The sequence below is a fragment of the Calidris pugnax genome, unplaced genomic scaffold, assembly GCF_001431845.1.
Source record: "Calidris pugnax isolate Ruff unplaced genomic scaffold, ASM143184v1 scaffold289, whole genome shotgun sequence".
Classification (NCBI taxonomy): domain Eukaryota; kingdom Metazoa; phylum Chordata; class Aves; order Charadriiformes; family Scolopacidae; genus Calidris; species Calidris pugnax.
The window spans coordinates 99,868-116,565 of record NW_015091339.1 but is presented as its reverse complement, the minus strand read 5'-3'; the positions used below and the strand labels follow the sequence as shown (position 1 = coordinate 116,565).

Here is a 16,698-nt window from a genome sequence, read left to right as displayed (position 1 = left end):
GGTGAGGGGGTACTGGGGGCAATGGTGCGGGTAGGGAGGGGTGGGTGGGTGGAGTGGAAGGGGTGCTGGTATAGAATCATAGAATCATAGAGTTGTCTGGGTTGGAAAGGGACCTTTCAGGTCATGGAGTCCAACCATCAACACAACGCTGACAAAAACCATCACTAACACATGTCCCTCAGCACCACAGCCACCCATCTTTTAAATACCAGGGATGGTGACTCCACCACTTCCCTGGGCAGCCTCTGCCAAGGCTTGATAAACCCTTTCAGTGTAAACATTTTTCCCAATCTCCATCCTAAACCTCCCCTGGTGCAACTTGAGGCCATTTCCTCTTGTCCCATCCTGGTTCCTTGGGAGAAGAGACCAACCCCCCCTGGCTACACCCTCCTTTCAGGGAGTTGGAGAGAGCGAGAAGGTCTCCCCTCAGCCTCCTTTTCTCCAGGCTGAACACCCCCAGCTCCCTCAGAAGTTCTCCAGACCCTTCTCCTTGTTCTCCAGACCCCTCACCAGCTCTGTTGCCCTTCTCTGGACACGCTCCAGCCCCTCAACGTCTTTCCTGTCCTGAGGGGCCCAAAACTAGACACAAGATGGGGCCTCACCAGTGCCCAGTACAGGGGGACAATCACCACCCCAGTCCTGTTGTCAACGGCTGCTCTGCAAAATTTATAAGTAATTAAGACAGCGAAAAGCTTATTATTATTATTATTTGCTACAGGTTACAAAAATAAATCACTGCAAGGCTAAAACTACAGCCTGAACCTCTTGATTCCCACTTGAGTCACTCAGGAGAGCACAACCCTTCTCTACTCCTTCTCTACTGTCTACCCCAGCTCTCTCCTGTCCCAGGGTAGGAGTTAGGGTGAGATGCATTCCTTAAAATCTTTATTTTAAAGCTTCCAAAATAACCACGTGCAGATGAGGCAGCAGCAGAACCTGCAGTCTTTATTTTAAAGCTTCCAAAATAACCACGCGCAGACGGAGGCAGCAGCAGAACCTGCAGGAAACAGCCACGTTACCAGGCTTGGTCACGCTGATGAAACCATCTAAATTATTGTTCTTTGCATTAGAAATGAGGAGAAAGAACCCAGTTATCTGCCGTTCATCCCCGGATTTTCTTCTCCTGCGTGCCAGGTTCCCACAGTCCTGCAGACACATCCAGAAACACGAAGTTGTCCTAATTCCCAGCAAATTATTTAGGCAGCTGATATTTACGAGGACTTTGGAAGAGGCCTTGGTGCCTCTATGTTTGTTTTGCCTTACCCAAAGAGAAACGGGACCTGCGGGCCAGCGCCTGCGTGGGCAAGGAGTCAAATTTGTGTGCTGGTTTGAGAAATGCCACTTTAATCTATGATTTTATGATATCTATGATCCTATGATTCTATGAATCTGCGCTTCCTGAACTCTCAGAAAGGTGCCACACACTCCAAACACTGATGTCTTGATTTCAGTAGCGGAGCCAAGCTTTGTCAACAGCTTGGACAACTGCCATGTGATAATATTATTAACCTTTCTCATTTACATCCAGCTCTTGAAAGAGGAGGCTTTCTTCCGTATCTGACTTGTGGTCTTTCCCAGATATTCTTCCCAAAATGCTGGAGGAAGAAATCAAGGAGTCAGAAGAAATGGATTAAAAACAGAGACACAACCCACAACCTCACCCCAAACAGTCTCTGCAGGAGAAGATCTGCAAGGGGAGCTGCTCCAAGGAGGAGAGATCCCGGAGGATTCCCTCACTTCACCTTCCTGCCAGGTATTTGGAATTCTCCTCCTGTTCTGTGTTCTGCATTCGGAGTTTCTCAGTGCTCTAAGGTACACAGCCAGCTGAAGAACACCCGCTTCCCCCCCACAGCAGGATAAAGGACAAAACCACATTTAAAAAAAATAATAAAATTACATTCTTATTAAAAAAAAAAGTAAAATTCTATTGCTTCTTACCGTACCGCAGTGACTACGCTTCTGAAATAAAAGTCCACCCTGTGTTTGTTCCCCACGTTGAGGGAAAAAATCAATGTTTTCCAGCAGTGGACATTTTTCTCCTGAAAATATTAATTTTGAAGGAAACCAATTTTTCCATTGCAGGAGGATGAAATCAAATAACTCCAGTGGGAAACTTCTGGTCAGCACAGTGGTGGACCAGCTGCCACCTTCCTGTAGTAAGAAAATCAAGCATTTCTAGCACTAATTTCATAAAAACTACGATTGCTACACCCTGTCAACTGAAACACAGGGATTAGTCCAGGATGGGATGTCTCAAAACGTGAGATATTATCTTTTATGTCCATATGTTGCAGCCATTCCTGCCAGCCTCAAAGACAGGATGAAAGAATGGGGTTTACATCCTTCAGGGTTTCCATTCCCAATTTAAAGATCTGAAGAGCTGGTGTCCCAGCACCATAAGAGGAACACAGAGAAGAGGGGTGGAAATGATGCTGAAAACCCATGGAAATTCTCTCACCTCTTGCCCCAAGGTGGGTCCAGAGATGAATTTAAGAAGTGGATAAGCTCATCATCTTAGTGCAGGAGGACACCAGGTAGTGCCAGGTAGAGGTGGAAACACCCCGCAGATCTGCATATGATGTCAGCTGCACTTCAGACAGTGCTGAGGGCTAATCAGCTATAGGTAATGAGGTTATGATACAGGCAATAATGTAAAGAGATAAATGCAGAGCCTGCCTCAGTTTGATAAGATCAGGAGTTGCTGTTTCTATTTCAAAACATGTCCCTGTACACACACCACCTGAAAGCAGAAGGCTCAGAACAATTGCATTTTAATTTTACTCAATTCCTTATCTGGCCTCCAGCAAAGTACTCACTGCCTCAGCGCTCTGCTCTGTAAAATATGAATATTACTGGTTTATAACATAGAATCATAGAGTGGCTTGGGTTGGAAGGGACCTCGAAGATCATCTAGTGCCACCCCCCTGCACTGGGCAGGGACACCTCCCACCAGAGCAGGTTGCTCCAAGCCCCCTCCAACCTGGCCTTGAACCCCTCCAGGGATGGGGCAGCCACAGCTTCTCTGGGCAACCTGGGCCAGTAACCCCCCCCCTCAGAGTGAAAAATTTCTTCCTGAGATCTCATCTCAATCTCCGCTCTTCCAGTTTAAAACCCTTCCCCATCATCCTGTGGCTCCCCTCCCTGATCAAGAGTCCCTCCCCAGATTTCCTGGAGCCCCTTGAGGGACTGGAAGGGGCTCTAAGGTCTCCTACCGGAGCCTTCTCTTCTCCAAGCTGAACCCTCCCAACTCTCTCAGCCCCCCCTCCCAGCAGAGGGGCTCCAGTCCTCCCAGCATCTCCGTGGCCTCCTCTGGTATCGCTCCAAAAGGTCCAACACCTGCCTGATGGAGGAGATGAAGCATCACTGAATGGGCTGATATGGCTCATGGCAGGAGAGACTTTGTTCTTTGAGACCAGTCAGCACCTCTTCAGCCTCACCTGGCTCTCCTGCAGGGAGCATGCAGCATTCCATGCAGATTAGAGGTTGGAAAAAAGCACAGTCAAAGAAGTGGTTGCGGAGGAGGATCATGGATACAATCTCCATTTCCATCTATGAGAAAATAATCCACTCTAAAAATCACTTGGCTGAACAGAACCATGTGCCTGCATCTGCAGACAGTCTGAAATTCGAGTGGCACGACCAATTTTCGCCTCACCCAAGCCGAAATCAGCTCAATTGCAAATTCTCCCTCCATTTAATTACTAAACGACTGATTACTGCAAGAGAAGAGAAAAGTTACTCTGTTAGAAGATCTGCATGGTCTTGAACACAAAGTCTCATTTTCCCATGACCAAACAGTAACATTTTGGTTATAGAGAGAGCTTGTACCTCTCAGGTCCATTCTTGTGCCTGGTAAGGACTAGTAATTAATGTTTAGACTCCGTCTTCAGAGACCACCAGGTTTACATTGCAAAAATATAGGGTAGGCAGCACAGCTATTAATTTTTAATAACTACCTCATTAATGATTTTAAAAAAAGGGGGGGGAGGAATGGGGGAGGAGAAGGAGAACTGGCAAAAAGGCTTGAAAAAAAATCACTTGCTTGCCACTGAAAAAGCTCATCTGCACTTTGTCACATTCTTGTCATCTTTGACTCATTTCCTGAGCGGACTTTGTAGCTTCCCGTGTGGTGTGTGGTTTTACACCATTACCATAAAACAAGCTGGGGTTTGTTAGAGGCATTTGTAAAGTGTTGGTTGGTTGTTTTAACAGCGTCGGGTCTGATTTCCCAATGCCACTAGAACTAATGTAAATGTTTGTCATCACAACATCAACAAAAAGTTGGTTTCTTAGGAAGCTGCAAGAAGTCAAAGAAGCCAGAAAAACCCACCAAACACAATAATTAATCAATTTCGAGGGAGGTTATCCTGCCCATCTGCTCTGCCCTGGGGAGGCCCCATCTGGAGCACGGGGTTCAATTCTGGGCTCCCCAGTTCCAGAAGGACAGGGAACTGCTGGAGAGGGGACAGCAGAGGCTACAAAGAGGATGAGAGGCCTGGAGCGTCTCTCCTACAAGGAAAGGCTGAGGGACTTGGGTCTTTTTAGTCTGGAGAAGAGAAGACTGAGGGGGGATCTGATCAACACCTCTAAATCCTTCAAGGGTGGGTGTCAGGAGGACGGGGCCAGTCTTTTTTCAGTGGTGCCCAGTGACAGGACAAGAGGAAATGGGCACAAACTTGAACAGAGGAAGTTCCATCTAACCATGATGAGGAACTTCTTTCTTTTGAGGGTGGCAGAGCCCTGGAAGAGGCTCTCTGGAGACATTCCAAACCCACCTGGACACATTCCTGTGCAACCTGCTCTGGGTGGACCTGCTCTGGCAGGGGAGTTGGACTAGATGATCTCCAGAGGTTCCTTCCAACCCCAAATCATTCTGTGATCCTGTGATTCTGTGAAATGTGGAACTGGAAATCTTAATTGGGCTTAGCAGGAGGTGTACACTGCACGAATACACCGTGAGGAAATACCAGAGGTGAAAATACGCCGCATTTTTCTAAGAAACTCAAGAAGAAGCACATCACTAATCGACATGTCGTGAAGCTGAGAATTGCTCAGGATTTCCTGAAAGAGACAGAAGACTGTTAACAGATCAGTAGGCTAAAAAAATGTGCTGGCCTCTCTAGATAAGCATATGCTGCAAAGATAAGAAAGAAGATTTTGAGGGAGAAGACTCAATCAGCTTTTTCTCTGGGAGGAATAATCCTCTGCAGCTAACCTCAATCTGCCTCTCACCCACAGACTTGGAAAGCAGATGAGAGACTTTACACTTTCTTAGAGAAACCACACACATGTCATTCCTGCATTTGTATAGAGCTGGAGATGGTACTTGCTGTGATAGTTTTTAAGACCTTCCCCGATTGTTGAAAGACAGGGCAAAATTTTTGCTTTAAGATCCTGAGTTTTGCTTTGAGGGTGACAGAGCCCTGGAACAGGCTGCCCAGAGAGGTGGTGGAGTCTCCTTCTCTGGAGACATTCAAAACCCACCTGGACACGTTCCTGTGGGACCTGCTCTGGGTGACCCTGCTTTGGCAGAGGGTTGATCTAGATGATCTCCAGAGGTCCCTTCCAACCCCATATCATTCTGTGATTCTGTGTTTTTTTAGGATGTGGCAAGAGAGCTTTATGGGGGATGACATACACCTTGTGACATTGTTGTAGAATATGGTAGACCTTCGGGTCAGGAAGTTCCTGACTTTGCATTTCATGCTCTTCTTTGCTATTTGTTTTGATGCTCCTTTACAGAAAAGTGAGTAGATCAGACATTAGTGGGGATGAACCTCTTTCTGTCTACCCGGATTAAACCAGAAAGGCTCAATGTTTGTGGAGGCAGCAGCCACTTCTGAGATATCTGCCTGCTCCCACCCCTTCTCAGGTGCCCAGAAGTCTTTACATAAACTTTTCATTCTCTGATTGTGACAACTTTAAAAAGAGCTTTGCGTTTTTTAATGGGCATACCAGCAAGAATAACCCAATATAATGGGCTATTAAGAGGTCAAGCAAGCCCCATAAGTTCTCTTTCCCCTCTGTCTCTTTCAGTAAGGTCCTGAGCCAACACCTCCCAAGCCAAATGGCTCTGAACTTAATATTTTACCACCACATATGAGAAGTTCCTCAAACAACAGATGCTGGGGCCTGTGTGGCCCTCCAGATTGGCTTGATGATGCTGCATCTAAGGAGGCTTCTGGTTCAGGCTCATTTCTGGTCAAAACTAGGCAATTTCTTGGTGTAGACTTGTACAAAAAACATCAGTCAGGGACAGTCCTGCTCTGCTTCATTCCTGGAAGCAGCACCTGGGAAGGGAAACTTCATCTTGACATAAAACTATGCCAGGATCCCGCTGTGACAGAAGCCCATCTTGCCTCCTCCCCCTGCTGAACCCACTTGCCCATAGTTCCTCTTGATTTCTGCAGTTGCTCCTCTCCCTTCTGGACATGTCTGTCCAAAGACTCTGCAGCAGAGGAACAGCACCCTCCCAAAAGGCACCCCAATTTCCATGTGCTTGCATTTTACCTTTTAGACCTGCTTTAATCTGTTCCCAACAGCCATGACGATGAAAGAACCATCCTGCTGGGCATCAGCCAGCCTTGGACTTCATGATTTGGCTTTGAGGTCTATCTAAATGTAAATATTTATTCAAAATTACCTTGATCCACTGGTGACTTCTTCCCATCTGGACTCTCTCCGTAGCAGCTAAGGGGACAGTTCACCCTTTAGATGTTCTCATGAGCAGGAGAGGAAGAGTGTCCTCCAGCAGAAAATCAGAGTGTCCTCTGATTTTCTAGAAAATCAGAGAAAGGAGTCTGTGAAACCACTAGCTTGCTGTCAAATTGGGCTGAAACTGGCTAATGGCTTCAAAAGTTAATTGAAGGGCCAGCCAGCCAGCCAGAAATTGTACAATCACAAGCCTCATTCCTTTAGGAAGCCAAAGGAAAACCAAGCCACGCCATATTATAAGGAAATAGGAGAAACTCAGGGTTTCCACCTATTTCTGTGTCATCTGCTGTCCCCGTGATTCACAGATGGGCAGGAAAAGGGGAGGGAGCCCGCGGGTCCTATGCCATCCGGCGTACGTAGGCTGTGTTTGTACACTCCAGGCAGCAGCTGGGACTCCTGACGCTGCCCCACAGAGTCAACAAAGATCTCAAACCCAATTATTTGCTTTAACGCTGCCGTGGTGTCTTTCAGCAGCAGGACACTGTCATTTTCAGGAATTGCTGCTCCCACCTCCCAGTTGATTCATCTCATCGCGACTGTTTTCTTTTTCAGAATGACTGACAGCATCTGCAGGCATCACTCATTTATTTATTTTTTTTTCTGAATAAAAGAGGAAATAGATATTCAAATGGTCGCTTCTTTATTTTAGGCCTGCAAGTACGCCAGAAATTTATGAGTCACTCTTTCGAAGAAGCCAAAATAGAGTTATTGCCAGGAACTAGGTCCCCACCACAGTTAGATCATGGGCTCTTCCTCCTGCACAGACTGCATGTGCCACCACCCAAAAAGGCACCGAAGAGCAACACAGAAACTCCAGTTCGAAATGGTCTGACCTCCAGAAGCTCCTGTTAACCCTCCCCAGCAAAACGATGCCAAAATTCCCTCAAATTCCGTGGGTTTTTTTAATAGATGAAAAGGGAATAGATCGTTGAGAAATGAGGTCTCATCAGGAATCCTACGTTTCCTCATCAGAAATAATTCCTAATGTTAAAATACTCGTGTTTCACTGCAGCCACAGCTGAATGGTCACACTTGAGGTGGAAACCCAAGTGTTCTGGGTGTGGATCTGTTCCTCCTCACAGATGCCACAGAAGCTCAGAGCCCTTCTCCTGTCTCCTACGACAAGGCATATGGTTACACGGGGCTGTTCATCTTCCACCCTCACAGGGCAACCGAGGGAGGACAACGTATAATGTTTGATTTATTCATCAACAACCCGGGCGAGGGGACAGAGTGTACCCTCAGCAAGTTTGCTGATGACACAAAACTGGGAGGGGTGGCTGACACACCAGAAGGCTGTGCTGCCATCCAGCAAGACCTGGAGAGTTGGACGGAAAGAAACCTAATGAAGTTCAACAAGTGGAGGGTCCTGCACCTGGGGAGGAACAATCCCTTGCCCCAGGACAGGTTGGGGGCTGCCTGCTGGAGAGTGGCTCTGGAGAGAGGGACTTGGGAGTCCTGGTGGACAAGTTGACCATAAGTCAGCAATATGCGCTTGTAGCCAAGAAGGCCAACGGCTTCCTGGGGTGCATTAGGAAGAGTGTGAGCAGCAGGATGAGGATGGTCAGTCTCTCCCTCTGCTTTGCCCCAGTGAAACTACATCTGGAGCACTGTGTCCAGTTTTGGGCTTCCCAGTTCAAGAAGGACAAGGAACTACTGGGAGAAAGTACAATGGGAGCTACAAAGACAACTGAGGGACTGGAACATCCATCTGATGAGGAAAGGCTGAGGGATTTGGGGCTGTCTAATCTGGAGAAGAGAAGACTGAGAGGGGATCTCATCAATGCTGATCAATATCTAAAGGGTGGGTGGCAAGAAGAGGGGGTCAAACTTTTCTCAGTGGTGCCCAGTGACAGGACAAGGAGTAATGGACACAACACAGGAAATTCCTTCTCAATATGAGGAGGAACTTCTTTCCTGTGAGGGTGGAAGAGCCCTGGAACAAGCTGCCCAGAGAGGGTGGTGGAGTCTATGTTTCTGGAGACGTTCAAAACCCGCCTGGACATGTACCTGTGCAACCTGCTCTGGGTGACCCTGCTTTGGCAGGGGGTTGGACTAGATGATCTCCAGAGGTCCCTTCCAACCCCATATCGTTCTGTGATTATGTGACACTGAACCTGCAAAGATATTTCCATCTCACCTCACCCAAGTTCTATGGCATGGAAACACGGAATGCCTTTATTCTTACTCCTAGGCTAGTTGTGTTGAAGACCAGCAACACCAGCAAGAACTCCGGTCTTTGATGTGTCAGCGGGAGCCAGAAAAATCAGGCAAATCAGAGAGACACTGCTACGTGGTCAGAGCACGAGACCACTACTGACGTTGCCCTTACTGACAGTAGGACACCAGAAAAATCACTTATTCTTCCTCGTACCTTCAGTTTTTCACTGGATGGTAGCACTTTGCACTCTCTGCTGCTGCGATAGCAAATTCTTAGAATGGGTGGAATATCTGTAACGGTGTGTTACTGACCTGCAGCATGGCTTTGAGTAATAAGTGACTTATAAGTGAGCTGTCACATCGTTGTCTCATTGTTCTTTCTCCTTTTTTCCTTCGTTTGCCAGTCTTTCCTGCTGAGGCTATGACTACCCCAGCACATCAAAATACATCCATCCACATCAGCAGAGCTAATGCAGGGCCTGGGTGCTGGGGAACTGAACACAGAGAGACCCAAAGGGGCTGTGCAAACACCAGCAAGGATCGGGAAGTGGCCTCTCCCTAAATTTATATTCTAAGCCAGGGGACCGGACAGCATGTCACAGAATCACAGAACGATATGGGGTTGGAAGGGACCTCTGGAGATCATCTAGTCCAACACCCCTGCCAAAGCAGGTCCACCTAGGGCAGGTTGCACAGGAATGTGTCCAGGTGGGTTTTGAATGTCTCCAGAGACGGAGATTTGACCACCTCCCTGGGCAGCCTCTTCCAGGGCTCTGCCACCCTCAAACGAAAGAAGTTCCTCCTTGTGGTTAGATGGAACTTCCCATGTTCAAGTTTGTGCCCATTTCCTCTTGTCCTGTCACTCGGCACCACTGAAAAAAGACTGGCCACATCCTCTTGACACCCATCCTTTAAGTATTTATAGGTGTTGATCAGATCCCCCCTCAGTCTTCTCTTCTCCAGACTAAAAAGACCCACGTGCCAGGATGTGCCTACATGCTGTGTCCACGATGTGCACTGTTGTGTGGACACAGGCACCTCAGATCTTATTGCCAAAAGTGCCTGAAGTCGCAGATGGGCTCCACTCCAAGCACCCACCAGACTCATTGCCTGGCACAGTCGAACGCACATCCAACACAACCGTTGACCCATAACCTGGCACACTATGTTCATACAACCCCTTGCACAAGAGGTTGGGCAAGCCCAGATCACCCTGTTCCCTGCTCCAATGTCTATTGCAACATTGACTATTTCATAGAATCATAGAATTGTTCAGCTTGAAAGGGACCTTTCAGATCACCGAGTCCAACCATCAACCTAACCCTGACAAAAACGATCACTAGACCGTGTTCTTCAGCACCATGTCTACCCTTCTTTTAAATACCTCCAGGGACAGTTACTCCACCAGTGCCCTGGGCAGCCTGTTCCATATTTGCTGCATTCGCAATGTTCCTGAGAGGCTGCTGAGCCTGGTGAACTCTAAAAACAATCATCCACTCCTACTGTTCCACAAAGGGTCCAACCATACTGCGACGAGGCAACTCAGAGCCATCAAAAGGATGAGAGGGAACATTTTTTAACTAAAAGAGGGGAAATTTAGATGAGATATTGGGAAGAAATTATTTGCTGTTAGGGTGGTGAGAGCCTGGCCCAGGTTGCCCAGAGAAGCTGTGGCTGCCCCATCCCTGGAGAGGTTCAAGGCCAGGTTCAAGGCCAAGACTCACCAGGGCTTTGAGCAACCTGGTCTGGTGGGAGGTGTCCCTGCCCAGGGCAGGGGATTTGGAACTGAATGATCCAGTTCTGAATGGTCCCTTCCAACCTAAACCATTCTATGATGCTATGACAGGGATGGGACCATGGGATGAAGGGAGGTGTTGAGGTAAAGGCCACAGGAAGGGACTGGGATGAGGGAAGATGGGGGAAAAGAAAAAAGAAAGATGGGGGAAAGTCTTGAGGGAAGGGGCTGAGGGAAGAGCCAAAGGAAGGGCCTGAGGGGGCCAAGGAGGAGGTTGAGGGGGAACTGAGGGAAGGTCCAAAACAAGGGGCTGAGGGAAAGCACTGAGGGAGAATGTCTAAGGTGTGGGAAGGGACCAAAGGGACGAGGTGAAGACTGAGAGGGAAGGGGTTGAGAGATGGGCCAAAGAGAGGGGCTGAGGGGCTGAAGGAAAGAGCTGAGGGAACACTGAGGGAAGGTCCGAAACAAGGGGCTGAGGGAGAAGGACTGAGATGAAGGAGGTGGCCCAGAGCATGAGGTGAGGGGATGAAGAAAAGGGTTGAGGGACTGAGGGAGGGTCCAAAACAAGACATTGAGGGGCTGGGGGAAGGACTGAGATAAGGGAAGGATCCCAGGGCAGGAGCTGAAGACTTCAGGGATGAGGAAAAGGGCTGAGGGCTGAGCCGAAAACAGGCGCCAAGAGACTGAAGTGATTAGGGAAGGGACTGAGGTGCAGGGCAGGAGGTGAAGACTCACGGGATGAGGGAAGGGGCTGAGAGAATGGCTGAAGAAAGGGACTGAGAGAAGGCCCTCAGGGGATCAAGGAAAGGGCTGAGGAGACACTGAGGGAAGGTCCAAAACAAGGGTTTGAAGGAGAAGGTCAAAAGACGGGTTGACATAGTGCTTAGTGACATGGTTTAGCGATGGTTTTCTTTTTATCAGAGCTAGGTTGATGGTTGGACAAGGTGATCTCAAAGATCCCTTCCAACCTAGAAAATTCGGTGATTCTCTAAGGATTGAGGTGAAGGAGGGGGCCCAGGGCATGATGTGAGGGAATGAGGAAAAGGGCTGAGGGGATGAGGAAAGGGTTTGAGGGGACGAGGACAGGGGTTGAAGGGATGAGGACAGGGGTTGAAGGGATGAGGACAGGCAGAGGAAACCTAGAAAATTCGGTGATTCTCTAAGGATTGAGGTGAAGGAGGGGGCCCAGGGCATGATGTGAGGGAATGAGGAAAAGGGCTGAGGGGATGAGGAAAGGGTTTGAGGGGATGAGGATAAGGGCTGAGGGGATGAGGAAAGGGACTGAGGGGACGAAGACAAGGGTTGAAGGGATGAAGACAGGCTGAGGAACTGAGGAAAAGTCCAAAACAAGGCACTGAGTGACCAGGGGAAGGACTGAGGTGAGGGACGGGGCCCAGGGCAGGAGGTGAAGACCACAGAGATGAGAAAAAGGGGCCGAGATGATGAGGAAAGGTCCAAACCGAGGGAGAAAGACCGAGGTTGGGGAGGTAGCCCCAGGGCATGAGGCGAGGGGATGAAAAAAAGGGTTGAGGGACTGAGGGGAAGGTCCAAAACGAGACACTGAGGGGCCGGGGGAAGGACTGAGGCGAAGGCCGACACCCAGACTGAGGAAAAGTCCAAAACAAGGCACTGAGTGACCAGGGGAAGGACTGAGGTGAGGGACGGGGCCCAGGGCAGGAGGTGAAGACCACAGAGATGAGAAAAAGGGGCCGAGATGATGAGGAAAGGTCCAAACCGAGGGAGAAAGACCGAGGTTGGGGAGGTAGCCCCAGGGCATGAGGCGAGGGGATGAAAAAAAGGGTTGAGGGACTGAGGGGAAGGTCCAAAACGAGACACTGAGGGGCCGAGGGAAGGACTGAGGCGAAGACCGGAGGCTCAGGAGGGTGCGGGATGAGGGAAATGGCGCCGAGGGGAGGGCAGGGCAGGCAGGGCCGGTGCCGGGGCGGCGGTGACCCGCGGGAAGAGGAAAGCGGCGGGCGCGGCCGAGCTCTCTTTCCGGTTCAGTTTTCACTTTCTGTTTTTTTACCCCCCCTCCTCCTTCTCTCCTTCTCTCCCTCCCAGCTACGACTCCCGGCCCTGCCCTGCCCTCTCCGCCCGCCTCCGTCCCTCCAGCGGCCCCCATTTTCACTTCCTGGGGCCGGCGGATGGCGGCGGCCCGCACTCGGCCCGTTCCGCCTCTCCTCCTCAGCCCGCCGGCCCGCCCGGCCCGGTAGCGCCGCGCCCTCCCCGGGGCCCCCCCACCGGGAGAGGAGCCGCGCCGAGGGCCGGGCCGGGCCGGGCGGCATGCGGGCGGTGTGAGGGCCGGTGCGGCGGGGGAAACGGCGGAGGAAAGGAGGCTCGGCCATGGGGGAACGGCGGAAAGAAGAGACCGGCGGAGCGGACACGGGTGAGCGGGGCCGGGGGGGAGAGCGGGCGGGGAACCGAGCCACGGGGGAGGGCGGCCGGTTCCATCCCACCCTCCGCCTACGGAGGAGAGGCCAAAACCGGCTTTGCCCCCAAAACCGGGACTACCCTGCCCGGTGGGGACTCTCCTCGCCGGGGGAGTGGGAGCAGCCCCCGGAATAGGGCTGGAGGCACCTTGAGGCTTTCGATACCTAGAAAGCGCCTCTTTTTTAAAAAAAAAAAATGATTCTTGTTTAATTTTGACTGGCTCGCTGGTGACACGTTGGCTTTTCCGAGCTCCTCTTTGCGCCAGTAGCCGGCCCTGTGCTGCTGGGAAAGCTGCGGTCCTTTTTTGGGTTTGGTTTGGTGGATGCACAAACACCTTCGGTCTGCCCTTGGGGAGCCCTGCTGGTCCATGGAGGTGCCCTTCAGGAGGAGGATATGGAAGTACAAGCAGATCAGGCTGCAGGTTGTTCCCGTCCTGGGACAGGCAAAGGGAGCTGGAGGCTGGCCCCCCCCCCCCCGCCTCCGTCCCTCCAGCGGCCCCCATTTTCACTTCCTGGGGCCGGCGGATGGCGGCGGCCCGCACTCGGCCCGTTCCGCCTCTCCTCCTCAGCCCGCCGGCCCGCCCGGCCCGGTAGCGCCGCGCCCTCCCCGGGGCCCCCCCACCGGGAGAGGAGCCGCGCCGAGGGCCGGGCCGGGCCGGGCGGCATGCGGGCGGTGTGAGGGCCGGTGCGGCGGGGGAAACGGCGGAGGAAAGGAGGCTCGGCCATGGGGGAACGGCGGAAAGAAGAGACCGGCGGAGCGGACACGGGTGAGCGGGGCCGGGGGGGAGAGCGGGCGGGGAACCGAGCCACGGGGGAGGGCGGCCGGTTCCATCCCACCCTCCGCCTACGGAGGAGAGGCCAAAACCGGCTTTGCCCCCAAAACCGGGACTACCCTGCCCGGTGGGGACTCTCCTCGCCGGGGGAGTGGGAGCAGCCCCCGGAATAGGGCTGGAGGCACCTTGAGGCTTTCGATACCTAGAAAGCGCCTCTTTTTTAAAAAAAAAAAATGATTCTTGTTTAATTTTGACTGGCTCGCTGGTGACACGTTGGCTTTTCCGAGCTCCTCTTTGCGCCAGTAGCCGGCCCTGTGCTGCTGGGAAAGCTGCGGTCCTTTTTTGGGTTTGGTTTGGTGGATGCACAAACACCTTCGGTCTGCCCTTGGGGAGCCCTGCTGGTCCATGGAGGTGCCCTTCAGGAGGAGGATATGGAAGTACAAGCAGATCAGGCTGCAGGTTGTTCCCGTCCTGGGACAGGCAAAGGGAGCTGGAGGCTGGAAGGCATCTTTTGCTCCCCCCTTGGCCCTGTGGGGCTGGAAATTGGCCTTAGAAAAGGGGAAAAAAAAATAAATGTGTTTCTTCTCTGGTTTCTTCTTCAACTTGAGGTTGTCCTCAAATTGTTCTGCAGAGGTTTGGACAGGAGCAGGGCTTGCTGAGCTGTAGGTCCGCTCTCCTGAAGTGGGGGGATAATATGGAATAGATGAAGCAAGCAGGAGCGTGGATGATGGAATCACAGAATGATATGGGGTTGGAAGGGACCTCTGGAGATCATCTAGTCCAACCCCCCCACCAAGGCGGGTCGACCTAGAGCAGGTAGCACACAAATAGTTGTAAACCATGTTCCTTACTCCATGGGAACAAAGTTTTGTGTTTTGTTTTGTTTTGTTTTTTTTTTAATGTGGAAGAAAAGCTGCCTTGCCCAGAATAATCAGTATCCCAGTGATTTGCTGCTCCTCATGGATGCAGGAGGCACTGGGTAAAGCTCTGCTTTGTGGGGGGATTCAAGTCAGAAGCTCAACCTCATGCTTTTACCCCAAGCATTTAGTCAAAGTGCATTTTTCTTAGTGCTGCTTGATAGATCTCGTTAAGGTACTTATAAAAGGCTGGTAGAGAAAAGGGAGGTAGTCACAGGGCTGTACTGGCACTATCTATCCTATGGTTGAGTCTGGAAGTTACAGGTGTGCACTTGAACGAACTTGTTAGATATAGTGTGTAGTCACGAAAATGTCTGATTTCACAGAAATTGCAGTTTTCCAGCTGAAAAGTCATTTTGTTGGAGAATTCCCTAGTGTAAGTAAGAAGTGTAAGTACTCACCTGGGACCAGAGACTGTATTACCCAGCTCTGAAACTGGTTTTACGTACTAGTTTGGTCTATTTTTAGTGTTCCTCTTAAACCCAGCATTCTTGGTGGTAGCAGAATGTTCCCCATTCCCAGATACTCACCTCTAATACCTTCTAACATCCACATCCTGCCCGACTTCAAGCTGTGTTAGTGTCACTCTTCGTGAAGCCGTGCAGCAATCCAGATCGCTGAACCTGGATTAAAAATAGCCTCTTTTACTTTATTTTCTGCTGCAGTTTCCTGATTTTCGTAATTACATAACCCCAGCTGTGCCAGAGGGGAAGAGAAGAAACATCGGGGCAAGGGCTTGCGTAGGTCACTGTAGCCACCCACTGAAGTATGGGATTACAGCTTTGGTGAAATGGGCTGGGTTTATTACATGAAATATATATGTTGGTCACTCTGGCACCTGCTAAAGTAACCAACTGATTATTCTTGGTTCGAATCGCTTTGAGACAAGAAAGGGAAATTTTTATTATTTTGGGTAAATGCTATTTTTGCACAGTTTGGCTTTTTTGGGGGGGAGTGGGTTGATGATGAAATAACTACCCGCTGGTTCTGATGGGGTGTTTGGAGTCAGTGTGCGTGGGGATTTGAGTACTTGGCTTTGGTTCTGTTTTTATTTGAAACTCTTAAGCGTGTCTTGGTAATTTCCGCAGTCAAAGGGTCCATAGGGAGCTCATGGTTCAAGCTCTGTTGCCCTGTTGAGCACAACAAGTAGACCAGGGGAAAGAAAGATAATGCTGAAAGGAGAGCATCTGTAGTAAGAGCAAAAGAAACTCAACGGAACAAGCGTAAGGAAGGATATATCCCTCTTTGGGAGGTTTTCAGGCTTGCTCAAGGGCAAAGGATTAAGTAACCAGCAGTCTGGAGGAACACGGGATTTCATGCGTTCTCCAGCCACAAAGTTGAGGCTTTTTTGTCTCCCAAATGGGGAAGCTCTGGCTTGGGGAGGTTGGTTGTAATATGTGAAGCGTTGCTGTTGCTCTCACGAGGCTGCTTGTGTGTCAGGAGACCCCAGGTGTCACTGCAGCGAGCGCAGTCGCCTTGGTGGCACGTGGGCTTTAGATCCAGGACATCCCCAACATTGATTTTCAAGGTCTTGGGAGGCAGCAAATGAACTCCAGCTCGCGTGGAGGCAGGCTGATGTTTCTTGGGAGGGCTGGATGTGTCTCTGCAGGTGCTGTGTGGTTGGCTGGGTTTCAGGTGTGAGTTTCAACGTGGCTTCTGTGGGCTACATGCAAGGGATCCATGAAGTGTAACCTAGGGAAGGCAAACCTCTCATTGGCAGGGTTTTTAATTTGCTGTGCACGAGTCTACAGCTCTCCCACAAGGTCAAAGCACGTCAAGTCTGACTCTCTTAGGCCATGGAGCTACTGCCCTGGTGTGGAGAATCACTTGGCTGGCTGGTTTTGCAAAGAAAGGGTTTTCTTTATTTGTCAAAAGTGCTCAAATGCCTGCGCTGGTGCTAGATTTGGGAAAAGTCAATGCAGGCACCTGCAGCTGAGTGGATCCACAACACGTGCATCGCTGCGTAAGAT

The 16,698-nt window shown here is 50.5% G+C and overlaps 2 protein-coding genes across 2 annotated transcripts in view; one reads left to right on the top strand and one right to left on the bottom strand.

The window, feature by feature from the left end:
* ASB13 (ankyrin repeat and SOCS box containing 13) overlaps nucleotides 1–7,083 on the bottom strand; it is a 23,382-nt gene extending 16,299 nt beyond the window's left edge. Inside the window, exons 1-2 of the mRNA XM_014960998.1 lie at nucleotides 6,644–7,083; nucleotides 4,776–6,290 (exon numbers count right to left, since the gene is read on the bottom strand). Of these exons, the coding sequence (XP_014816484.1) occupies nucleotides 4,776–4,785 (10 nt within the window). The 5' untranslated portion in view covers nucleotides 4,786–6,290; nucleotides 6,644–7,083. The remainder of the gene's footprint in view (nucleotides 1–4,775; nucleotides 6,291–6,643) is intronic.
* A 6,482-nt stretch (nucleotides 7,084–13,565) lies between these two features.
* Nucleotides 13,566–16,698, top strand: part of FAM208B (family with sequence similarity 208 member B) — a 70,599-nt gene continuing 67,466 nt past the window's right edge. Inside the window, exon 1 of the mRNA XM_014961011.1 lies at nucleotides 13,566–13,805. Coding sequence (XP_014816497.1) covers nucleotides 13,763–13,805 — 43 coding nt within the window. The 5' untranslated portion in view covers nucleotides 13,566–13,762. The remainder of the gene's footprint in view (nucleotides 13,806–16,698) is intronic.